Genomic DNA, 26210 nt, shown 5'->3' on the forward strand with positions numbered 1-26210 from the left:
TGCTTTGTCTGATTCTTCTTCACAATCAAGGTATGAATTTTCATTATACACACCGATTGATTTTCCTTCCTAGATCTTTAATTGAGAAAACTAGATAGCTCCATGTTGTAATTGTAAAGTCAATGTTTTTGCCATAAGTTTCATGTATTATATATTTCTGTCTTCATCCTACAATTGAGGTTGGGAAGGTTGAAACCACCTTGGCCAACTACAATTGTTTGTTGCCATCCTCCTTAGGAGGAAGCGAATTATCACGATCATGTGAAGATTCAGATGTTATTATCTAGATTATCCTATAATTGTTTTTTTGCAGATCACTTGAATCCATATGGTTATGGGGTCGAACCATTTTGTCAAATTGCTTAATGAACAAGTCCCTGATGCGGAGTTCTTCAAAGTACAATGTCATCTTTTGCCTTATAATTTCAAGGTATTGACTGCTCTTAATTAACACATCTTGAATCCTTGCTCATGTGCCATGCATTTGATTTTAGTCTTTCCACCACAGTTCTTCAATGATATGGAAGATCTGTCATCAATCGGATCAATGATTTACCAGGCAAATATAAGGTATGTTTTTCATTTTTTATGCAGTTAGTGGTTTTTTCAATTTGAACTCCTTCTATTTCTATGTAATCTGGTGCATACATGGGAGTACTTGTAGTCATGCATGTGGGAACATTGAGATGACATCTATTACTCCTAGGGCAAAGGAATATAGGTCATGTATACCTCAAAAGGAAAAGCAGCCCAAAACTAGATAAAGAGTTTCTACATTTAAAAGATTCTATGCAAAAGTTATTCTGTATCTGTAGGAGAGGAAGAATCCCTTAAGCTGCTTTTTTAAGATCCATCCAGTCCAAGAAAAGGAAGCAGCAACTACACTTAGGTGGAGTATGTGGCGGCAATATATTTTTACCACTTTGACATAGTTCACTAAACAACACCATTATGTAAGAATTTCACAAGCCATGATATATTATGGGCACTATATATAAGTATTCTGCAACAGTAATAGATAATCACCTTACTCTATCATGTAGTTATTATAGATTGCCTGCATTTGGTCCCTTCTAAAAGTATTAACTGAAACATAAGTGAATGTAGTATTGTGTATTTGATGGCGGTAATACTTGAGCAACACCTATTTATTGGCAGCTAGCAGTGGAACAAGACTACCACCTCTGATTGGTCCTCATTAAAAATGACAAAGATCTGCAGTTGATCCTTTTGTTAAAAGTCACATAGCATTAACTGCAACATAAAGTAGTATAGTGTATTTGATGGTGGTAATACTCGACCGACACTATTTGTAAGTAGCAAGCAGCGGGTTAAGACTCCCACCTCTGATTGGTCCCTATTAAAAACAACAGAGATCTAACCAAAATTGGAACGAACTATTTTTCTTTTCTTTTTGTGTAATGACGATATTCTATTATTGCTGCATTTAATGTTAATTAAGATGCACTAGTGGTAACATATAATTGTCTCTGTTCTGTACTATTTGGCAGCGGTTATCATGGGCCGCATCGAATTGTCTTGATTAAAGGTTCTATTGTTTCAAACACAACTGGTGTCAATGTTTGTTTTCTGTATTTAGCTGCCTCTATTTGTTCAAGTATTTGGCAACATTATTATATTAGTGTTTCAATTGTGCAAGTATTTATTGGCTCTCCCTCTCTCTCTCTCTCTCTCTCTCTCTCTCTCTCTCTCTCCCCCCCCTTTGCTGAGTAATGTTCTCCATATTTATTTATGGATTTTCTCTTCTATTTTGAATGTTTTCCCATTGAAAATTTTCTTCTTCTTGTTTTCAGTAGCTTTAAAAATCTGAGTTCATGATATGGTAAATTGTTTGATTACAATAGATGAGACTCAAAAGAGCTTGGTTTCAGTTGCCATACAGTATATAAAGTAAGTTATGTGTACAGACTATTTAAATGGTCAAAATAATAATCAGTTTAACTTGGTTGTTGTATACAGAACATATGACACTATGATCCAATCACCCACATTGAGAAACCACAGAAGACATGGTTGAACCTAGGGTGACTTGATCTGACTTGTTCTTTGACTAGATGCATGTTCTGTTTGGTTGTGCTATATATATTTTTAGTTCTTATTAAGACTCGTGAAAGCTTTTATCTTTTTGGGTCTGAGATTTGTGAAAGTTAATCAGTGGTTTAGAGGTTTATCATGTCAACTGATGGTATTGGAAACCTGCCAACTTTTAGTCTTCTGAGTAAACATTAGTAAAATTTCTAATGAATTGGCACTAGTAGAAAAGTTTCTTTGGCTGTTTTCTAACATCTCATTCCAGAACATCTTGAAAAGTTCCTGGATTGAATTTTGTATACAAAGTGTTTAGAAACCTCTGGATTGAAATTCAGAAAGTACATTTACTAACAGTTTCATGTCTTTGATGCTTCCAGCAAACCATTCATATAAAAGTGAATTTTCATGAGATTTAAGTGGATAAGAGTTGAAGCCCTTGTCATATACAAGGCCTTATTAATAGTCCACTGAAGAGAACATTGATCTAAGCTCTTGAATTGGAAGATGACCAGGATAGTTAATGTTTGAGCCCTTCTTATTCTGAGGCAGAGAAAATCTCTGCTGTGCTGAATTAGAAGTTGTTAATAGTCTTAACTCACTACTAGACACTTCGAGGATAATTGTAGTAGTTTAACTGTCCTCCTTAATGATTGAGCAATTAGCTAATTATCATAAGCTCTCTATTGTTCCAGCCCCTCCCCCCTTGCCTTTTGCTTTGTAGCTTGATTTTGTCATTATATCCTAGCTTTTCATTGCTGCTAGATAAACCCAATGCTGAAACTTGTGTTGTTGACATATTCTGACCAGCTTTTTTCATAAAAAATTACATATAGGCTGCATTTGGTTGCATGAAGTGATTGTACTTTTATGTTTTGCTAGAATCTGATGGGAGTAGATTTCCATATTTGCATTTGGTCTTTTTTTTGGGGGAGCGTGAAGGAGGGGGGCTCAAATCTAGTCTCATCTTTTATTTTGGTCTATATGTTGAGGTCTTTTGTTTCATTGGCCTTCTTCTGCTGCTAATATTGCTGCCAGTACCTCCATTGATGATTGGCATCGCTGCCTAGGCCACCTCTATGAGCATATTCTTCATTCATGTTGTGCATTCAATATGCTCTGTCAGCCTAGTTGGCTCCAATCAGCTTGTCTAGCCTCTTAACTTGGCAAGGCTATTAGGTTATTGTTATGCGACTCTCATTTTTGCAGCTTTCTTGCTTTCAAGTTAGTCTTAAGTTATAGACCCCTTTCACCTCTGCCTGGTGGGAGCACTAAAAATTTTTAGAGATAGCTTTTGCTACTTTTGGAGTTTGGTCTATCTTCCTAGTTCCTTTATTAAGTTTGTATCAGCTTTTACATGCAACTTGTCTTCTACCTCTTGATCCCAAATCCCCTCAACTATGGCTTTGCTGGTAAGCTCTTTTTGGTTTGATTTCCTATAACCTCCAAAATGTTGGTTTCATCCAATACTCGTATAGGATGTTTAGTTTTCCTAAAAAGAAAAACCTTGCCCCCCCCTTTTCAAGCGTAACTATCAATCAAAGTTCTTCACGTGCCAATTTTTAGTACAATTAGGTAGGAAGCCTTGGTATAAAAGTTGTCCGTAGAGGCTGGATATTATGATTCCTCCTCTTCTTCCTCCTCTTCGCTTTGTATTTTTTGTATATAGACTTCATTGATTACTAGTAGATCCATGCATTGTCGAAGGTTGTGATCTCTATGTGTAAACAGCTTCTTTTATGAAGCAAAGAGGTATATATTTTGGATGATCTAATGGCAATCGTAAGTAATTATTTTAGAGGATCTAATGGCGATCTTAATATAGGTATGTTACCTTCCAGCGACCTAAACCAAGCCAGATCTAGCAGGATATAAAATTTTTATTGTATTTAGGTAGTGATTTATTCTTCAGTCACTCTTTAGAAATTAGGATATGTTTGCAAGCTTAAGAGTTGGTTAGGAATCTTATGAGATTTTTCCTTAATTACTTGGTTTCGTTTGTTAGCTTGATTTTCTTCTTTCAAGTTGTTGGCTCAATTTTCTTTTTTCAAGTAGCTTTTATTAGGATGAAATTTCAGAATTCAAATAATTGAAGGTAATGGCTTGACAGCCTTTGTCGCTACATGTGCCTATGCGCTCTCCAACCCCTTCTCTTGGTGTGGCTTCTTATGCATATCTCTTGTCCCTTGCAACTCCCATTTCTTGCAGCCTTCTTCCTCCTAATCGGCCTTCCATCACACTAGATCTCTAGATCTCAAGAGACTGGCAAGCGATACAAAAAACCTACGGCATCTCACTTGAGATGATCTTAGCAATTCGTTTGGTCAGAAAGACCAACTTAATGACATTCAAATACTTGGTTTTGAGGAGCTTTTGACCAAAACTAGCAAATCTTGCTTCTTGAAGGGAGAGCTTATCTCTGTGGTTTCTTTATTTTCTTTCTTTCTTTCTTTCTTTCTTTCTTTCTTTCTTTCCTTCTTCTTTTTTTTTTTTTTTTTTTTTTTTTTTTTTTTTGGGGGGGGTGGGGGGGATTAGGTGGGGTAGTTTAGGAGAAAATCTCGCCTTCAACTTGCTCCCATTAAAAGCGCCAATATCTCTGTTGGGTGTTTTTGTATCTCGAGAACACTATTTGGTACAAGTTACTTCTTATAAACAAATGTTTCATAAAAGCATGATCTAAACTTGTGCTAAGTTTTACTCTAACAGAACTTGTTTGAGGGCAAGGACTTACGTGTCCATATTTTGTCGTTGAGATTTTCCTAATTCCTTTGGCCATCCTCCCTTTTAATCTTTCATTTTGCATTCCTTGTTTTTCTCGTCTCATTGCTTCATTTTTTTTTTTTATTGCTCTTACCTATATTCCCATATAGCGGACCCTCGTTAGTTGGGATAAAGCTTAGTTGTTACTTTTATAAATCTGGTTTGACCTTGTTTGTTGACTACAATCTGTGGATTAATGAAGGCGGTCATTTTTCTGTTTTTTTACATTATTTGGGTGCTTTGGCAATGTTCTTAGAAAACGTTTTTGACATTTTTCTGTTCTTTGGGAATAGAAGAACGGTTTAGAGGCGTTTGTTAAAACGGTTCGTTCTTCTGTTTTTTAAGAACGGATCGGTCATAAAAGTGGTCTAAAGAATGCCTTTTGCAGAACATCAAAAAGATGTTTTTACCAAAGAACAAAAACGAAAGTGATAAAATATATTGGTCTTGATTGAAATTTTAGAACGTGTTTATCAAACACCAAATAGTGTTCTGGAAATATTTTTGAACGGATTTGTCAAACGCTCATTTCCAAGGAAAGAACGGTCTTTTAGCACATAAACATTAAAAAATGATTTTGCATAAGAACTAGTCTCTCAGAACGGAAATGTTACCAAATGCATACTTAGTTTTCTGAAAAACAAGTTGATTTTCTCTAAATTTTTTAAATATCGTTATAATAATTGACTTGAAGGTAGTTTATTACATGGTTGAGACCGCCAATCTATGTCCTCATAGGGTTGGTTTTTTCCCTTTGGTAAATTCTTCTAATTTAAATTTCTACAAGTTAAAATATATTTTTAGAAAACAAAGAACTAAAAAAAGTTACACATATCTGTTTCTTTTGAAGATTATTTAAAATTAAGAAAAATGTTTGTTATCCATTTTAACATGGAAAATGACATTTCTTCTCTAATCTTTTGAAGAACCCAAATAATCCTTTTCTTTTTTTGGGTCAAATTTCTTCTCTAATTCATTTTTTAAGGTTGTGTTGCTTATGGTATGATTATTTATGAAAAAAATATAGAAATCATTGTCAATTGAGAAATAGCACAAGCGGTTAATGCAAACCAGGAAAAACTCAATTGATTGGTTTGGAGACTGATTGATTATCTGAATCCAGGGATTTCAAATCCCTGAATTCATGAATCGGAGATTTATAGTTGTTTGGTTGTTAAAACATCATTGGATTCATGAAATTCAGGGATTTTACTTTTTTTTCCTAAAAACATGAATTAAGCCAATGCTTGGGTATAAATCCATGGATTCCACCCTAAGTATAAAATGGATGAAATTAGTAGATTCACGTGGATAACTCGACAAAACTCAATGAGCTTCGATAGATTTGAGGCTAACCAAACAGTTAATTTTTTAAACCATGAATCCATAGATTTGAAATCCCATTGCATTTCAAATCCCTAGATTCATGTAACCAAACAGGCCCTTAGTTATTTGAAATGATGTTGAATTGGATGCTATTTTTTGATGTAACAGGGAGTGGTGGTGGAGCAGTGGAGAAGCTGAGATCAAAGCAGCATTAGGGGAGTGGCTACGGTGAGGAAGGGCTTTGGCGTACACCTCACATACATACTACGCTACCAACCTAGGGTTCAAAGTCAAGCTGAGATCAAAACAGCAATTTCTGGGTAGAGGTTGTGATGGTTGCAGGTTTGCAAAATGTAGTAGCGTTTCCTGTGAGGTGCAGTAGAGAATGTCTAAATATCTGAAGGGAGGAAGACTGAAGGTGGAAAGGCTAAGGGCAGAGGAAGAGTCAAGGGTGCACCGCACAGTTGAAGTAGACTACTAACCTGGGGCTCAAAATCAAGCTGAGACCAGAGCAGCATTTGGCTAGTGGTGTCAAGGATATGTGCCAAATGCACAAGCTTCCTGTGAGGTTCAGCAGACTATTTATAAGGGATGAAGAGTGCAGAAGGTGGAAAGGCAATGTGCAGAGGAAGAGCCTAGGGTACACCTCACATATGAAGTACTACCAACATAGGGTTCAAAGTCAATGTACCATTTTGTGTCTCAAGTAATAAAGAATGTTCACATTGTGTTTAGAAGGCCTAAAATAGGGTTAACATCAAATTTTGATGTTTTGCCTTTGATCTGATTGCTTGTTGTAGAAAGAGGATAAAAGGTCAAGAATGGGATCTTGAAAGTATAGATCAAGACTGAGTGTCTCATGCTGGATCCATGATTGGATTTTTTTTTTATTTCTATTTTTTAAAGAATCTATTTTTAAAGAAAAACCTCATTTGGAGTCACTTGGGCTTTGGTCTTGTGAAGATGCAATTGATAATATTAGGAGTTGCAGGGGATCTGGGATTGAGCTGAGATCCTGTACAGGTGTAATTGATTGAATCTCTGGATATGGGTAATGATATGATCTGAACATTGTTTGTTATCTCCTTGTTCATTGTATGTTTATTGATCATATGAAAAGCCATATTTCTATATGTTCACATGTGGTGTTATTTGCAAGGGTTCTTTAGGAATATACAGGATCTAACTTCCATCTTTATACATAGGGGTAAGAGATTCTGTTTATGGTAATGTGAAAGGGACAACTGACATTCCAAAACAACAATCTCAGCCTGATCTTGATTTTGTCTGTTTCGTTTTTCTGGGTTTATTGATCATATGAAAAGCCATATTTCTATATGTTCACATGTGGTGTTATTTGCAAGGGTTCTTTAGGAATATACAGGATCTAACTTCCATCTTTATATAGGGGTATGAGATTCTGTGTATGGTAATCTGTAAGGGACAACTGACATTCCAAAACAACAATCTCAGCCTGATCTTGATTTTGTCTGTTTCGTTTTTTTGGGTTTCTACATTTTCTTTGTGAATAGAGAAATGAGGATAAGAAACTTAATTGCACAACTTTACATGTTCCATGGTTTTCTCACTTTCAACAATGAGAACTTCCACTTCCATCCCCCTTGATTTTTATGATTCCCCCCCCCCCCCCCCCCCCCAATGTATCTGCTATTTCAAACTCAGTAAAAGGCTGAATTGGATTGGACTGTATCCCAACAATGGTGCCTGCTGTTTGGCAATATATGTATCTGGTTATATGTACTAGTTTCTTATTCATCAGGAAAAAGATGGATTGGTATGTGGAGGGATTTTTTTCTTTTTTATAATTAGAAGATATTTTAGAATGTATTTGTTATATTTTAATTGACAAAAATCCATGGAAACAAAGAGAATCTTTAGGAAACCTTGTTACCCTCAACTATATGTATGAAGAATCCATGGAATTATGAGGAAATGAGGCCTCTGCTAGTCTGCTAGAGTAGGCTTCTAATATGTAATTTTCACAACTGAAAATAGTCATGAATATTATGAGAATGAGGCAGTTTAAGAATATGTAATCATCACAACTGAAATAGCCACAAAAAAGAAGCTCTTTCAAGTGACAAATTCGATAGGAGAGATTGTTAGAAATGATACGAAGAAACAATGAAAGATAAACTCAATTTGCAATCCGAAAAATTCAGGGGAGTCTGAATTTGTAGGATAAAAGTTGAAACAAACTTTGGCTGTTGATCGAAAATTTATTTTTGATAATTAAAATTTAGGTGAGAACACCTTACCAATGAGAAGGTGCAACCAGGTATGAATATAGCAAGTCAGAAATTTCAAAGTCCGAATCCTCTACCAGTTAGGATAGAGAATTTTATACTCCCCTCACGCCTCTCCATCACATATTAGGAGGAAGACACATGTGGAGCCCACCGGGTGTCCCAGCTCTAATTCATTTTATTAGAATTCAGAGGTGGGCTCCCTCCTAATATGTGGTGGAGCAATGTGAGGGTGGAGAACAGACCTCAATCCTAATGAATAGGGGATCTAGATTAGAAATTTCATTCACTACTTGGCCACACGATGAGGCAACTCTTATTCTTTTTAATAGATTTATTTTCTCACTTAGACAATGAATACGGTATAGTTGAACAAGGAAAAGATAAAGAGGGGGCATTGAAATATCGGAAGAAACAAGTTTCTTCTTCAACTAACTATTTCCTCTAAAGGTTTCGGATGTGAACCCAAGTCTAAGGTTCCCATTAAGGATTCGCCCAAAATCTTCCAGCAAATAATCTAATAATTTTAAGGGAAGCTATGGGTTGTTAGGGTTTTAACAAAACTATATGGGTTGGGATAATTGGGAAGGAAGGGAAAAGTAGGGTTTTATCAATCTTTGTGGGATGGTATAGAACAAGGGGAATGGTAACCAGTATGAATATCTAAATATGTGATATTTGGAAAGGGGAAAGAAACTAGTGAATCATCAATTTGGGATGGATCTCTAAGAAACCTTTCTTGAATCTTTTCCTTCTCCTCTTTTCTTTCTTCTTTCTTTTTTTTTTCTCTTCTTTCCTTTTCTGTTTCAGATCTGCTGCAAGGCAGAAAGGGGAGGGACAGAGTGTCCGAGAGAGAGGGAAGGGAGTGGGGACTATCGTGTGGGCTGGGATAGTGGTGGATGGGCTGGGGAGTGTCGTAATGGGCATTGCAGGGGCTGGGGAGGGTGCTGCTGTGTTGTGGCAGCAAGCATGAGGGGACTAACAGGGTGCACAGAACAGGGTAGGGGGGGGGAGGGGTTGGGGTTGTCATAGGGATGAGGGGGAGGAGCTGGAAGGACTACAAGGGTTGGAGAAGGTTGTTACCATGTCACGGCAACAAACAGGGTTGGGTTTTAGCTTTAGGGTTGCGCAGACTGGGAAGGGGCTGATGAAGGGGGACTGATGGCTCCTAGGGTGCTGTACCTACCTGGGGTTGAGCTGAACTGATGTTTGCAGGTTGAAAGCTCACTGTGCTTGCTGGAATTAAAGGTTGAATGTTGGAGGAGAGTGCTGGAGTTCCTGACGAAGAATGCTAGATAGGCTGCTGATTATTGAAGAAGAATGCGTTCTCATAATCTGCCGTGGCCTCTCAAACAAGAACCACGGTCCTCCAAAACTCAATTTTCTTATTCACATGATCAAACCTTTTATCAATACAAAGAAAGAATAGGCTCTTTATAGCCTACTAAAAGATCTTCACTCTAAGTGGGATGCCTTTACAGATTAGGATCCCACTACATTAGTCACAGCCATTAAAAGAAAAATTAAAAGATCTAATGGCCCCTGATTGACACATGCTGAAATAATTAACACATGCTAAATTCTATTTAATTAGCTCAAATTTGGCTTCCTAACTCACCGAGATTCTTCATAAATAAAAGATAAAATTCCAAAAAAAAAACCAGCCACTAAACTATGGCTGAAATGACCGAAATACCCTTCCTTTTAATTTCGGTCAGGGGGTCAATCCATGTTCACATGAGTTTCGCTTTGTGTTAGTTGACCCAATTTTAGTAGAAATTTTAGGATACTCTATCCACTGAAGGAGAAACTATGAGTGAATTGGAGCTGCCCACGGAGATATTTGCACATGCCAGCCTTGAGAGCTTCCCTAGAGACTGAGCTCGTTGGAGACAAGCCAAAACCAAGACTGGAAAAGAAGAAGTGGACTAGATCATGAGAATGGTAATAGATAGCTCCGCTTACCTTAGTGAATCACCATTTTTGGCCACTACAAATAATAAGTGTTGTTTTGGGAAGTGGACCTCCCAACCAATCCTAGCCTATAGACTGTGGATTTTTTAATCTTTTTTTTTTTGGTTGGGAGGGGGGCTAATATAATGCGGTTTTTGAATATCAACTAGGGCTTTCAATGTAAATCAGCTATGATCGCCCTTACTGTCCTTTCTTTACCTGAAAGAATCTCTTTTGTTGCCTTCTCTATGCTTTGGATTTGTTTAGTTTGGTTCATCTATCAAAATCAAGGTATGAGGTATAAACACAAATTTTTTTTTCCTTCCTAATTCTTAAATTAAGAAAACTAGATAGATCCATGTTGTAATTGTACTGTCGGTGTGCCTTAAGTTTCATGTACTATATTTCTATCTTCATCCTATAATTGAGGTTGGGAAGGTTGAAACTACCTTGGCCAACCACAATTGTTTGTTGGCATCCTCCTTTGGAGGAATATGATGATCACAACAATAGGAAGATTCAGATGTTATTTTGTAGATTGACTTATCCTAAACAATGTCATTGTGTATAAAATTTCAGGAGCCAAAGTATATTATGCCCTCTATATATAAGTATTCGGCAGCGTTAGTAGATCCGCTTCCATTTATCACACCGTGATGTTGTTGTTATAGACTACCTACAGTTTGTCCTTATTAAAAGTGGCATAGCATTAACCACAACATAAGTGAATGAAGTATTGTGTATTTGATGGCGTTAATATTTTACGGACACTATTTATAAGGAGCTAGAAGCAGATATGACTAGCACCTCTGGTTGGTCCCAATCGAAAACGACAAAGGAAAAGACTGTTTTTCTTTCGTTTGGTGTAATGATGATATTCTATTATTGCTGTGTTTAATATTAATTAGTATACTAAGCAGTAACATATAATTGCCTCTGTTCTATTCTATTTAGCAGTGGTTATCAGGGGCTGCATCGGATGTCTTGATTAATGGTTTTATTGTTTCAAACTCAACTGGTATGAATGTTGTATTCTAGATTTAGCTGCCTCTATTTGTTCTAGTATTTAGCAACATTATTATATTATTGTTTTTATTTGTGCAATTATTTATTGGCCTTCCCTCTATTTGCTGAGTAGCAAAATGTTCTCCATATTTATTTATGGATTTTCTCTTCTATTTTGTTTGTTTCTCCATTGTAATATTTCTTGTTGTTTTTAGTAGCTTTAAAAATCTGAATTCATGATAAAGATATGATGCCTTCTGGTGAGCTAAACCAAGTTGGATCTTATTAGAATATTAAAAATTTATTATATGTAGGATGTGTTTCCCAAAGTATTAAAATAGGGTGGATGGAGTGGAGAGGTGCGTCCGGGGTCTTGTGTGATCGATGTATTCCATTAAAGCTTAAAAGGAAAATTCTATTAGACCGTCGTTCGACCAGCTATGATGTATGGTGCAGAGTTTTGGGCTGTTAAAAAGAATTATATAGATAAACTTAGTGTAGCAAAAATGGGGATGCTAAGATGGATTGAGTGGCAAAACTAGGAAGGATAAGATACAGAAATTATCATATTAGAGTGGGAGTTGCTCCCATAAGTGATAAGCTTCGAGAAAGTTGTTTGAGGTGGCACGGCCACGTTCAACAAGACCTATAAATGCTCTTGTACGGAGAAGTGATATAATCTTGAAGGATCTAGAAGAGCTAGGGGTAGACCTAAGATAACCTTAAGAGAAGTTGTGAGAAATGATATGCATAGCTTAGGCCTTTTATCTAGTATGGCCTCAAACGGAACTAATTGGAAGACAAGAATCCATGTAGCTGACCCCATTTAGTTGGGACAAGGCTTATTGTTGTTGTAGGATATGTTTGCAAGTGTTAGAGTTGTTTAGGAATCTTACAAGTTTGCTTCCTTAGTAAAGTTTGTTTCCAAGTTTGCTTGGTTTCCTTTAGCTCAATTTTCTTCTTTCAGATTGATTGAATAAGGATGAAATTTCATTTTTCAGACGATGAATTAGGTAATGGTTTGACAGCCTGTATGGTTGCGTGCACCTGTGCACTCTTTTCCCCCTACTCCAAGAGTCCCGGTGTGGCTTCTTGTGCATATCTTTCTTCCCCTACAAGTTACAACTCTAATTTCTTGGAGCCTTCTTCTTCCTCCTAATTGGCCCTCCATCACATTAGATCTCAAGATGAGACAGCAAGTGATACAGAAAACCTAAAACATCTCACTTGAGATCTCGGTATCTCGCTGGGATCTCAGCAATTGTCTTGGTCCAAAAAAACCCAACTCACTGTCATTTAGGTACTGGTTTTTAGGAGATTTTTTACCAAAACTATCAAATCTTGCCTCTTGGTCTGCTGTGATGGGAAAGCTTTATCTTGAGGGCTTTTTTTATTTTTTATTTTTATTTTTAATTTTCTCCAGGTCTGGGGGGATGGGATTGAGGCAAAATCTTGCCTTCAACTTGCTCCTACTAAAAATTAAAGCTTGTGTGGAATCAACATTAAAAGCATTAATGTTTCATAAAAACATGATCTAAACTTGTGCGAACTAGGACCTCATACTAAACCTATTTTAGGGCAAGGATCTATGTCGTCTACATTTTGTAGTTGAGGTTTTCCTAATTCCCTCGGTAATCCACTTTCCTTTTAGTCTTTCATTTTGCATTCCTTATTTTTGTCTTTTATACTTGCATTTCCATTTCTACGGTTCTCCAATTTCCTTTTCTTGCTTTATAGGGTCCATATAGCCGACCCTCTTTAGTTGGGATAATTAAGGCTGAGTTGTTATTTTTGTAAATCTGGTCAAACCTTGTTTGTTGACTACAAAATTGTTACGATGGATTAATGAAAACAGAATTATTTTTCTGTTTTTTAAATTATTTAGTTTTCTATAGAATAAATTGATTTCCTTGCAAATTTTCTTTTAATATGGTTATAATAATTCAATGGAACACAGTTTAATATATATTGGACACTGCCGATCTATGCCTCCATAATGTTGGGGGATTTTTCCCCTTGGATAAATTTTTTAATTCAAATCTGTACAAGTTAAAATCTATTTTTAAAAAATTATAGAAGAACCCAAAGAAAGTAAAAAATATCTGTTTTATTTTGATAGTTATTTAAAATTAAGAAAAATGTTGGTATCCCATTTCAATATGGAAAATGACATTTCTTCTTTAACCATTATTTAAGTTTTGACTTACAGTATATTTATGAAACAAAAATTATTTTTCATGGAGAAAAAAAACAAAAGGGGAAGTAGGAAATACTCAAATGATTGGGTCCGGTCTTTGAAATGATGTTGAATAGCTAATATTGCAGTCATTTTTTAATGCAACAGTGGCTGGCGGTAGAAAAAGCAGCACTTAGCTGGTGGCTTCAAAGATGTGGCCAAATACACATACTTCCTACAATGTGCAGCATGGTTGAAGGAAGGAAGACTAAAGAATGTGGAAAGGCAAAGGGAAGAAGGAAGAGCCTTCAGTACATCTCACATACAAGGTAGATTAACAAACTTGGGTTCAAAGTCAAGTTGAGATCGAAAAAGCATTTGGCTGGTAGAGGTTGTGGCAAACTGCAGTTGCTCCCTATGAGATGCAGTAGAGCGGTGTCTAAATATCTGAAGGGAGGAAGACTCAAGAGGGTGGAAAGACAAAGGGCAGAGGAAGAGTCTAGGGTGCACCTCTCAAAGTCAAGCTGAGATCAGAGCAGCATTTGTCTGGCTGTCACAAGGATTTGTGGCCAAATGCACAAGCTTCCTTTGAGGTGCAGCAGAGCATGTGTAAATATTTGAAGGGATGAAGACTAAAGAAGGTGGAAAGGCAACATGCAGAGGAAGAGCCAAGGATACATCTCACATATGAAGTGACTACCAGCCTAGGGTTCAAAGTCAAGGTACCATTTTGTGTTTGAATTTATAAAGAAAAATGTTTATATTGTGTTTATAATGCCTCAAATAGGATGGATATCAAATTTTAGGACCTAACTTGGCCATATGACCCACTACTAAGAGAAGACAACTTAAAATATGTCATCTCATCCATATTTCAAAAGAACTTGGTTTTGTGACATGTTGACATTCAGGGGCGAACCCCAGACCTAAAACATTGAGGGTAATGCTACATTATATTACCCAAATGGAGCTTGCTGCACTCAGACACTTAGATTTGTTTTTCTTGGCAAAAACAATTTATTGTGTAAACTGTCAAGTTTTGGGTTCATGGTCAGCAAATTTAATTTACTTACTATTATTGGGGTCTTGTTGCCAGTTGTACACCAAAGATAAGTGCCAATGTCTACCAAAGATAAGGTAAGGAGAAGATTACATTGGTATCCCATTAAGGAATTCAATCTTCAAATCACATTAAAAATGTATACTTTGTCAATCCCATTCAATTATGTTATAATGAGTTTTTGATATACCACGCTATTTCATAAATCTTCTATGGTTTCATTAATTTTGCTTTCTCTTTTTATTTTCTCCCCTGTATACTTGCAGGAACTGTTTGAATGTGTTTCGTTGTTCTGTTCTTTGGTAGGAAGAGAATTGGTGATCTCTACGGCCATCCATGATCTCTCGACATTACACTGATTTCTTGTAGAAGAAAGAGGAAAAAAGGCAATTGTGGGAGTTTGAAAATACAGATCAACACTCAATGAGTGTCTTAAATTGGATCCGAATTTGTTCTTTTTTAAATCTCATTTGAGTCACTTGGGCTTTAGTCTTGTAAAGATGTAATTGATACTATCATGAGTTGCAGGGGATCTGGGATTGAGCTGAGATCCTGTGGAGGTGTAATTTATTGAATCTTTAGATGTGGGTAATGATATGATCTGAATATCTGCTGGTTATCTTCTTGTTCTTTGTAAGTTTATTGATCAAATAAAAAGCCATTTTTTTAATGGTTTCACAAGGGTGTCATTTGTAAGGTTCTCTGGGCATATGTAAGATCTCACTTCCATCACTATATACATAGGAGACTGTTTTTGGTAATGTCTGAAAGACAACTGACATGATTGAGTCACTGTTGGCATTATACCTCTCATGATACTGTGTTCTGTAATGGGAGCTTCCTTCCTTCCAGTGATTGAGCAGGTGTGTAATTGGATTGTATTATCATTTAACCCAAATTTTCATTCTTTATGGGAAGAAGATGCTATATGAAGCTGTGCTGATGCGACTCTGTTTTCATTTTTAATCCCAGAGGCTGACAAGCTTCAATCCATTCCCAGCTCAATATGTTCATCTCACTGTAGTTAATGGTTGAGATTGTTCGCATACTACTTTTCAAGATTTATTTTGGTATGATTTCAATTCAAATTCACCAACCCTATTCCATTACAAATATATGAAGATTATGAGAATGGATTGCCAGAAAAATAAAAGAAATGTTATAAATAATATTGATTGTGGATATCTATCATCTCTAAAGAGATCATACAAAAATATGTAATTTAAAAATGAAGATCTCAGCCATCTCAACGTGTGATCTTGGCGATCCACATTCTCATATTAACCGAAGATCTTAGCAATCTCTATCATTCCATATTAAAATCATCTTATTGTGTGTTAAGAATCATATATTGTATTTATTTGTAAATTGTGATATTTCCATATCAAAGAATATGCTAGTTGCATTATAAATATGTAATTAATAACTCAATAGAAGAGTTGGACTTATCTTGTCCTAATTCTATTTTTTATCTTAAATATATTTATCCATTTTAGAACACGTTATTAGCACGACTCTGCTCAAAGTATTGCGTTTTGAAAAGAAAGACAACATATTATGTATCATTATGCTTTCTATTTCAATGTGAAAAGGATGATCAACTTTCCCGTGCATTTCTGTAAACAATGGAGTTTGTCTTGTCCATTTTGTAATGTAAGTGCATCGTGATTAAGGTATGTGATTTATTGAATTTAAAAGTCAAACAAATTATAAGATATTAGGTTGCCTTTCAATTGTGGTTTGTTATTAACCAATTTCAACATAATAATTTTATTTATTATATATAATGTTTATTTGTTTTGCACCACAAATATTGTTGGATGCGCTTGAAATTGTAAGATCTGAAATTGTAAATGAATACAGTTTTACGGATGCACCTGAAGTTGAAAATTTTGAAATTGTAAATGAATACAATTTTGCAGATGCACATGAAGTTGCAATAATGGAAACTGTAAATGAATACAGTTTTGCAAATGCACATAAAGTTGTAAGATTTGAAAGTGTTAATAAGTATAGTTCTACATTTTTTAAAATTAGTTTTCAATTGAAATTATGTGGATAAAATATTACTGATCATGACTTTTTGGAAAGAAAATATTTTTCAACTTTCCATACTTCAAATGTTCTATTACAATAGTAATATCATGAAAATGTTTTAAAATATTTTCTGAATTGATATCATGTCTCATTATGATTGAGCAAAATAATAAATTATGAATGAAAAATTATAAAGCTCATCCATTCTTTGGAATGAATGTAGTAATTCATGATAAGCCTGAAAGAAAACAAATTTATAATCGTGGTTATGACTGCAAACGTGGACGAGGCAAAAGACAGAAAAATTATCATTCTTATGTAATAATAATAATTATCAATATAATTCTTTAAGGAGTAAAGATAATATTTGTTATTAATCTGGTATGAAAGCCATTAGGCATGTATCTGTCGTATTCCACAATATTTCGTTAAACTTTGTCAAGTCTTAATTAAAATAATGAAAAATAATGTGGAGATAAATTAAAATTTTCAAAATAATGATACTGAAGCAATTTTGCCTATAAAGAGGATGATTTTGATGGCCTCACAGATACTCCACATCTAGATACTGCAAACTCATTTAAAAATAATAATTGAAGATATAGTTATATTAGTGGAGTTCAAATAAAAATCAAATGAATATTATGTTAGTTTGATCTCGAAACATCATTCATTTATAAACGGTGGATACACATTCCGTGCCACGTATTTGCCTATAACGCTTGTCTCGTTTTCCCTAGGTAGGCAGCTTGTTAGGTTTATCTTAAATTTAATCTTTTTTCATTCTAATTTTTTTATTATTGATTTTCTATATATCTTTTTATGTAATTTTTTTTATTTTGATGAAGAATGTGAATTTCTAATGTGTAACAACGAATATTATACTAAGAGAAAAAAAATTTTCTTATTTGATGACACGGAAGCCAATGTTCATACAATAATTGATAATACAACATTGATTAAGGATTCCGAAAGAGCTAAACTATTATTACTCAAGAGATTAAATTGACCATAAATAGTGCATTATTTTGTAGTAAATCTTAAATAAACTTATTAAGCTTCGAACATATTAGCTAAAATGATTATCAGATTGAGACTACAATGATGGTAAAAGTGAATATCTATACATTATTACAAAGTGTTAGATCTTTTCTCCCAATTTGTATTACACGAATATTCGCATGATTGAAACACGTGTTTTGGTAAATCAAAAGAACATTGATTCCGATAGTTTTATTATTTGGCATGACCGGTTGGACCATTTTTGATCAAATATGATTTGAAAAATTATTGAAAAATTATTTGTCATCTATTGCAAAACCTGAAAATTCTTCAATTAAGTGAATTTTCTTGTGTTGTTTGTTCTGAAGAAAAATCTATTATTAAATATTCACTAGCTAAAGTTGAGATTGAGCATTCTACGTTTTTTTAAACATATATAGAGTGAAATATATGAGCACATTTACCCATCATGTAGACCATTTAAATAATATATGATTTTAGTAGATGCATCTATCAAATGGTCATATGTATGTTTATTATAAACTTGCAATTTGGTGTTTGCGAGATTACTTGCTCAAATAATTAGATTAAGCGCATAATTTATGGGTTATAAAATAAAGACAATTTGTCTTGATAATGCTGGTGAGTTTACAACTCAGGCTCTAAATGATTACTGTATGACAACTGAAATCACAGTTAAATAGCATGTTGCTCACAGTTAATATGTATGGGCCAACGTCTAAATATAATTTAAAGGCAAGTCTCATATGGGCCCCACACAATATGTGTGGTGAAAAAACATCAGTAATTCCCGATGACAAGATTATTCGGACTCTCATTATTTGACCCCCCATGTTGAATCCTGGCTCTACCCCTAGTGTTGTCTACCCAAGAAGATAAGCTTCCAACTCCAGATCTTCAAACACGATTTGGAATGCCATTGGCTTTGATCTCTTCTAGGTTCCACTTGCTTCCCCATTCCCCTGCTAGTGTCTAGTGACATCCTAAGGACTTTCTTTTTTTAGCACCTTAATTAAGGGCTGCTCCCCTCCTCCTTGTTTCCCCTTTTACATTCTTTCTTCATTCATCTAAAAAATATATATATATATATAACCTGAATATAACCACTGTTTGAGTCCTTTCATTCCTTAATAGGTTTTAGTTCTATTCAAATTAAATATGTCATTCGGATTTACCCTCTCAAACAGTTTTTCACCTTGCAAAAGCGTGGTGGCGGGAATTGAATGTTTTGTTCCACCAAAAACTAAGAAAGATTGAACCTCTTCCATCCTTCATAGAAGTATTCAAACAGAATATGTTCACTTTCTAAGTTTAACACTTCCTATGTGGGGATTTCAACAAATTCAATGAAGACCTTTCTTTGTAGCTTACGATTCGTAGGAGAGGAGCACATATAATTAGGAATGAGGTACCAAAAATCACTTATTATGGAATAAGGTACCAAAATCAAATCAAACAATTTCTGAACTGAAAATCACCAATGTTTAAGTTGAAATGTAAAAAATAGCAAATTTGAAGAAAAACATGATTGGTTCTGATTAGGTCTGACTAGGCAGAATCATCAAAAAACCAATCAGTAGACCTGCACCAATTGAAAGCAGCAAATGAATTGGTCTCATTGCATTGTAAATGTCTTCTTTACACTTTTCTTTGAGCATTGCCCTCGCTACTTTTGCATTCCTGTGGATTAGATGCATCCCCCTTCCTACTCGTTCCTGTATTCCCCAAAGTCTTTGTCAAGCCAATATGAACTCAATCAAAGTGATTCATAACACATTTAATACTACAGGTTGTGTATTTATTATTCAAAATTATGAGAAAAGTTCTTGGTACGCTTCAAAGAGAAAAAACAGTTTCTGAAATTTGAGGACCATTAAAGAAAGCATTGAACAATTAATTGTAGGAAAACCTGAATCATCAGCTTGTGGTTAAATACTCAGGAATATTTAACTCCCAAAATGCAGTATGAATCAAGGATGACTCACTGACTGAATCTTCACAATAAATATTTTCAGTTCAGTTTTCAAATAATTATTCAATGACAAAAGTAGTGTCTGATATGCTGAACGATTATGCTGTAAAGGAGCACATAGGCTGGGTAGGCTTTGCGACTTAACAAGGCAAACTTAAGCCCAATCAGATTCAACTAACTCCCCAAGGATCAAAAGAGAAAAGAATTCAAAACTGTGCCCAGGAGTAGCTCAATGGATTGGGATAGACTCATGCTTACTTGTCGAACAAATTCAAATTCTAGCCGAGATCAAAATGGCGTACCTAGTGCACAGGGTTCCCACCACTGTGGAGAGAGGGAAGGGTCATAAGGTACTCAGCCTTATCAATGCTTTCGCTGAAGGACTGTTTCAGACTCAAACCCAGTGTCTAGGTGGAGACCATTGATAGCAGAAACGTTTCATACCATCTTTGCAGAAGCGCTTTCTTTAGTTTTCTTTGCTTGCAGTTGTGAGATTTTAAATTTCTAAATTCAATGTTTAGATTTAATTTTTATGTAATGCAATTCAAGTTCAAGTTTCAAGTTCAAGTTTCAAGTTCAAGTTTCAAGTTTTTAGATTCGTTTTTCTCTAGGTCTAGCAATTGCAGATTTAGATCATTCTAGATCTAGATTTGGTTGTTAGGGTTGGTTGAGATTCGAATCATTTGTTCAATTCGCAAGTAAGTAATTTTTTTTATTAATCTTCTCTCCTCCCTCCATTCCCGCTTCTATCTACCCCTCCATATTCTTAATTTAGGATTTACTTTCAGCATTATTTATTGTTCTACCTTCCCTTGGATCCTTGATCAGAGATGCCTACAGTCGTGCCTCTCTTTGGTTAAGGCTTCCTTTTCCTTTAATTGCTTTGTTTATTGCTTTGTTATTTACTTTCTGCCTAATCATTCATCATCTCGGACCACATAACCGGAGCAAGCCTACAGTCGTGCCTCTGGCTTCGGTGACGGGTGGTGTTGCATCTGCATTTTAATTATTTCCTTTTCTTTTTATTGCTTTGTTATTTATTTTCTGTTATTTACTTTCTGCCTATTCATTCATTATCTCGGACCACATAACCGGAGCAAGCCTACAGTCGTGCCTCTGCTTCTGGTGACGGGTGGTGTTGCATCTACATTTTAGCTATTTCATTTTCCTTTTATTGCTTTGTTTATTGCTTTGTTATAGTTCGCATTTTTTTTCCTGTCTTTTATTTATGCATTGATTGTGTTTAATTTATTTTTCGTTTCAATTCGATTGCATTTGACATATAGATTAGGATCGTTTAGTTTAGTTAATTAGTTAACAAAAATTGAATCATTCCACTCTCGCATTACTATTAAGAAGTTCAATTCTAAGTGGCATATCTCCCTGAGATCGACCCGTTAGCTACACGATACCGTGCGCTTGCGGTTACTTTTAAATTTCACAAACAAGGGCATAAACAGGTCTTCTCATTCATTGCATAAAACTCAAGAAATGGAAACTTGTTTACCTCAATGTTTTTCAGCTCAGCTTCCAAAGCTGCTTTCTGGCTATTCTCCCATGATTCAATGGCTTGCAGGATTTTATCATCCCTGTTTAATAAAAGAAGATTAATAAGCAAGCTCAACAGAGTTCAAAATGCTAAAAAAGCAGAAATACCATTTTAGAAAAGTACAAATTTTCAATTCTGATTTCTATAACAATTATCTTTGTTCTCAACATCAGTTCAGTTAAATCAGTTAATAGTTAGAACTTACAGCATATTAAATAAAATTATCATAGTTGATTAATGCTGTGCTACCTTAGATTGTCAAACCATCAGAGTTGGGATTTTGAAGTAAATCAGTAATGAAGATTAAGGGCATCATTGCCAGTTTTCAAACAGAAAAATGAAGACTATGGGTAAAATTTGAGGGTCTAAAACATCGAAGTTTTTCATAATAAATGGGCCAGCGCATTGCAATGTAGTTGAAAATGTCTATACATAAAGCATGAGGATTGAATATAGTTTTGCTATTGTCTCGGCTTCATTGTAAGAACATTTTACTTAATAAAATTCCCATGACAGAATCAGCAATCGTAACACTAGGCAAAACTCAGTATTAGAAGTCAATGCAACCTCGTCAAAGAGATGTGCTAACTCAGATGAAGAACTTCCAGAGGGGAAACTCAAATTATCTTACTTGTATGCTGCTGTTGTCTTTTCCTTTCGTTTCCATGCTTCAATAAAATATTTTTTTTCCTCAGCTACAGCCCATCCAAAAGAAGAATCTAATGAACACATAAAAGGAACAACAAGTTGGTTTGTGGTAGTGATTGTGTATCCACTCATAGCAGGTAGTAGTTCTAATTCAATAAGTACCTCTGTTTTCGGAGCTGCCAAAACTTCTCTCCAGTGGATTCTGGACTTCTGTTGTGGAGAAATATCAAATGATTAGACAATAATGATATCATCCTAAAGAATTTCCTGATTCACTACATACCATGAAGATTGGAGCAAAATAGTAGAAATTAAATAATCTTGAGCCTTTAGATTGACACAGATATTTGACAAAGAAAAAAAAATATATATATACACACACTTGTAAGTGATATGATTTATTGATAAAGGAACTCTGTTTGCATTTGTTGCACAAACATGTTGACCTCCACTTGGGTTGCCTACATTTTTGGGAGGGAGGGAATGTGGATGGTACAATTGTCACGTAAAAGTGCCTGTAAAGTTCTAATTATTTTATCTTTTCTATTTAGCACTTACAGCCTAACGTTTGTTGCATTATGAACAATTGCACGAAATGAGTGAGGATTCGCAGATCACCTAAAATGATTCTAATTGAACTGTTAATTCAATGTAAGCCAATCAAATTTATTTGGAAACCTGTAAAGTCAGTTTCCAGATATGGTAAAGGGGGACAAAATTGATATATGTGAATGAAAAAACAGAGAAAATCAAGAGATTGCAATTGCCAGAATATTGGATGTGGTCATAGCAAGGACATGAGCAGTAGAAAGAAACTCAATGGTCATGGCTGCAGTGATGAACTATTACTCCTACAGCTATCTCAGATGGGATTTCTCAGTCTTAGCTATCACTCCTACAACAATCTCAGACGTTAAACATGGATTTTACTCCAAAAATGAGGTTCTAGAACACAACCAATTTCTTCAATTTTAATTTTTATTATAAAGAAAACATCCTATCTACAGCTTGGCAAAAGCTTTCCAAGATAAAAATTTGAGAAAATAGTAATTACTAAATAAAAGCAAACCTGCTAAAATAGAAGTTCTAAAATAGTAACAAACTGAAAGTAAGAGCTACCTAAAAACAGGTGACCCCAGTGCGAAAGGCTTTCACACAAGCAGAGTCCCGCAGGGGGGGCAATTTCCAATGGGAGCTAACTAATCCAATTAAAGTATACTTTCTAAAACTGAAAATAGAAACTAACAGTCGCAACATCAAGATAGAATCTTTGTCTACTTGCTGAGCCAACAAGATTTAGAAAGTGTTCCCAAATAAGGCATATGTTAGTTTAGTCCTTTTTCTTCTTCATTAAAATGCTTCTATTCAGCAAGGCCAGCTTATGTGATGCTCCCTTGAAACAACAGAAACTTCAAACATCATTGGACTATGCAGCCCCTCATAGCAGTCACATCTCACAACCTTGTTAGGCTGATTTTGTGAATTGTTTCTACAGGTATATGTGGGGTTATGATCTACATCAAGTATCCTAGTCCAAGGCAATTAAATATTTACAGCAATAAAAGATTAGTGAAAGAATTTCAACAGTCAAGAAGAAGTACAATGAAAGATCTCTATACATAATAGAATAATACGTCCAATAGAACTTTCTGTAGAAACCATCAAAGAAATAAGTCACCTACCCCTTGTTTTCTTACCTGGTTCTGTTTCTGGTTTGACCACCATCTTGGATTCCAAATTATCAGGTTCGATCTTCACTGCTGTATCCCTAGTTTTGGCTTTATCAGTATTATGATAGCTGCATTCGGGCTTCTTTTGGAGGAAGCTAGGATATGTTAAAGAATCACCATTGGTCATCACTGACACTTTATTGCATTCAGCAGCAACAACCGTCGTATGGTGAGTCTTATCCAGAAAGTTTTTAATTACTTTCTCGGCAAGTTTTTGCCTAATTGGCAGAATATACTCTTCTTTCTTCCTGAAACTATCTGAGAGGAGGGAAATAAGCTCAACAGATACATCATCACTTTCCGTTAACACAAGGGTCATAATTGTCTCCATGGCAGAGAAGACATGTTCAGGGTGATAATCCCTTATGCAATTCAAGAAATGTTCGAACATCTCAAGAATCATGGCATCACAATGAAGATCCAGCATTATAACACACGATCGAACCTTTGCCATGGAAACAAGAATCGAGACTCTCTTAGAATATAAGAGACTAGACGTATCAGATAATCCCTGAAATGCATCAACAATCAACCGAAATATCTTCTTCATTTGTTCATCATCATATGGAGAAACTGGTGCTGATATGCTTGTGACCTCACTAATGCAAGATGCAACTGCAACTTTGACATGAATATTCGAGTGACTCATAAGATCATCAGCCACCAGTGCCTTCTTCAGTTGGCAAAGTGCTTTTTCCATTGAATGTGATGGCGATTGGCCTACCCATGATAGGAAATACGCAGCTTGGTCAAGAAGATGTAAGAGTTTATGGACACTAGAAGGAGGATGAACAAGTCTCTTTCCAAAATCCTTCATAAGTATTTCGAGGAATACTTTCCCAAACACCATTTCTTCCCGTTCCATATCCTTGACAGTTTAGAGGTAAACTTACAAGTTCAAGAACACTAAAACCCTAGAAAACCAGAATAAGATCGACGACGACGAAACTACAACAACCCTACTAGGGCTTTAAAAAGAAATGTAACAAGAATCCCGAAAAGAAAGAATCCAGGCGTTCTTCGCTCCGCCGGAACCGGTGGTGTTTCGTCTTAGCGTTTATTTGAATTTTCCCTCTTTTTTCTCTTTAAATAGATATAGAATGCGAAGTACAAAAATCAAACCAAACAATTTCTTAATTGTAAAAATACAATATTAAACTGAGACGTAAAAATGAAAATATAACACAAGATCAAGAAAGGTTGGAGAGGCTGCAACTTTGAAGGTTTTGATCGTCCCTTTCCTTTTCCCTTCGATACGCCATGGAGGTTACCATGGCCACTGGAGATCCACCTCCAGTGGCCCCAAGACAATCTCAACAGCCTCCAACTCGGGGCAACAGCAATGGGCGAAGGGATGAAAACCAGGCTCGCTCCTGGGCTAGCCTTTTTTCAGGCGGGAGAGTTCATGCTGAAGGGGCTACAACCCTTCCTTTCTTTGAACCTACTGTTGAAGACGGAGAACTGGTTGCTCTTTGTTGTGAAGAGGACTATGCAAGGGGTATAAGAAGATGGGAATCCGCATTGGTGGGGTATGTTTTTGGTGCAAAGATATCCTATACTGTGATGCAAAAATATGTGGAAGAGAAATGGCGGCACGTAGGACTTGTAGAAGTTTATGCAGCTGGGAATGGCAACTTCGTTTTTGTCTTCCCTGATAAACCTTCAAGCCAACTTATCATGGATGAAGGGCCTTGGACGTTGGGATCTAAACCCTTCATCCTGCATCCTTGCTCGCCGGAAATTGATATCAACAAGAAGACAGAGTTCGAACTGCCTCTGTGGGTCAGGTTTTATGGGTTACCCCTTCATCTCTGCGAGTCACATGCATTAGGGAGAATTGCCAGCGTAATTGGCACACCTATTTGTGCTGATCGGAAAACTTCAACCAAAGAACGTGTTGCATTCGCTCGAGTTTGCATTTTAGTGAATGCTAAAAGAGGGTTGCCATTGTCCATAAAGGTGAGAACAGAGGATGGTATATGTTTAGACAAAATATTACATATGATTGAGCTCCCCATACCTGCTCAACTTGTCAAGTATTTGGTCACTCAACAGATAGGTGCCCTGCTAACACCAATTCTGTTGGGACGCCAACAGTGAGGCAACCTCAGGTGGCAGCTTCGGCATCGGTGAGACCAAAGGCAAGTGCTGGGTTTCGAGGAAAGCGGCCGGCATCGAGCTAGACTCAACAAGGACCGAGTCAAGTTGTGCTCGACTCACCAGTTCTCTTGCATCAGGAAGTTGAGACACCATCATTGCTGCCTAGAAGGAAAGTGCTCAAGTCACTCTCACGGATATGGAAATTGCATTTATTCAAGGGGATATTGATATTGCAAATCCAAACTTACAAGACACTGGTTTGGTAATGGAATATTCCAATTTGAATGCTAATTCAAATTTAAATATTGTCAATGATTCCCTTTTGGAAATGACAACTCATGATGCAAGAGGCATTATTACTATGCATGGTGAGGGGGATTACAATGGTAATACTAGAAAGGAAAATGGGATAAATCTTGCAGATCCTTTGGAGATGGAGGAGTTACCTTTTCAACCATCCTTTGAAAATGCAATAACTCTCTTACGTAGCAACGCTGAGGAGCAGGAGGCAAATTTTAGACAAAATCCCTTATATGTTGGAGAATCAAATGTGGA

The 26210-nt window shown here is 35.8% G+C and overlaps 1 protein-coding gene and 1 long non-coding RNA gene across 7 annotated transcripts; one reads left to right on the forward strand and one right to left on the reverse strand.

Moving 5' to 3' along the window:
* Positions 1-133: 133 nt before the first annotated feature.
* Positions 134-15337, forward strand: LOC149030163 (uncharacterized). The gene is made up of 4 exons (XR_016172889.1): positions 134-430; positions 509-570; positions 13705-14258; positions 14863-15337. It is a non-coding gene; the product is annotated as an uncharacterized LOC149030163 (long non-coding RNA).
* Positions 15338-18989: 3652 nt separating this feature from the next.
* LOC149030164 (sister chromatid cohesion protein PDS5 homolog C-like) lies at positions 18990-25438 on the reverse strand. 6 transcript variants are annotated; one of them, XM_089142484.1, is made up of 5 exons: positions 23508-25434; positions 21988-22035; positions 21809-21872; positions 21136-21217; positions 18990-19371 (listed from the first exon to the last, which is right to left on the reverse strand). In XM_089142484.1, the coding sequence occupies exons 1-5, from the start codon at positions 24418-24420 to the stop codon at positions 19195-19197; spliced, it is 1284 nt and encodes a 427-aa protein (XP_088998610.1). In that variant the 5' UTR covers positions 24421-25434; the 3' UTR covers positions 18990-19194. The 6 variants fall into 6 exon arrangements, with proteins under 6 accessions (XP_088998610.1, XP_088998611.1, XP_088998605.1 ...); XM_089142485.1 differs by having other exon boundaries at positions 23523-25433; XM_089142479.1 differs by having other exon boundaries at positions 21809-21896; positions 23508-25432.
* Positions 25439-26210: the final 772 nt, after the last annotated feature.

Source organism: Hakea prostrata, chromosome 1 (assembly GCF_041222555.1).
Source record: "Hakea prostrata isolate BN-2017 chromosome 1, UWA_Hpros_2, whole genome shotgun sequence".
Classification (NCBI taxonomy): Eukaryota; Viridiplantae; Streptophyta; class Magnoliopsida; order Proteales; family Proteaceae; genus Hakea; species Hakea prostrata.

Excerpts from the sequence above, each read along its gene's own strand:
- LOC149030164 (XM_089142479.1), bottom strand. The coding sequence starts at position 24,420 with ATGGAACGGGAAGAAATGGTGTTTGGGAAAGTATTCCTCGAAATACTT. Across the intron at positions 22,036-23,507 it reads ACCAGGTAAGAAAACAAGGG|AAGTCCAGAATCCACTGGAG; the intron begins GTAGGTGACTTA and ends TCTCCACAACAG. Across the intron at positions 19,372-21,135 it reads CTGAGCTGAAAAACATTGAG|GAACGAGTAGGAAGGGGGAT; the intron begins GTAAACAAGTTT and ends TGGGGAATACAG.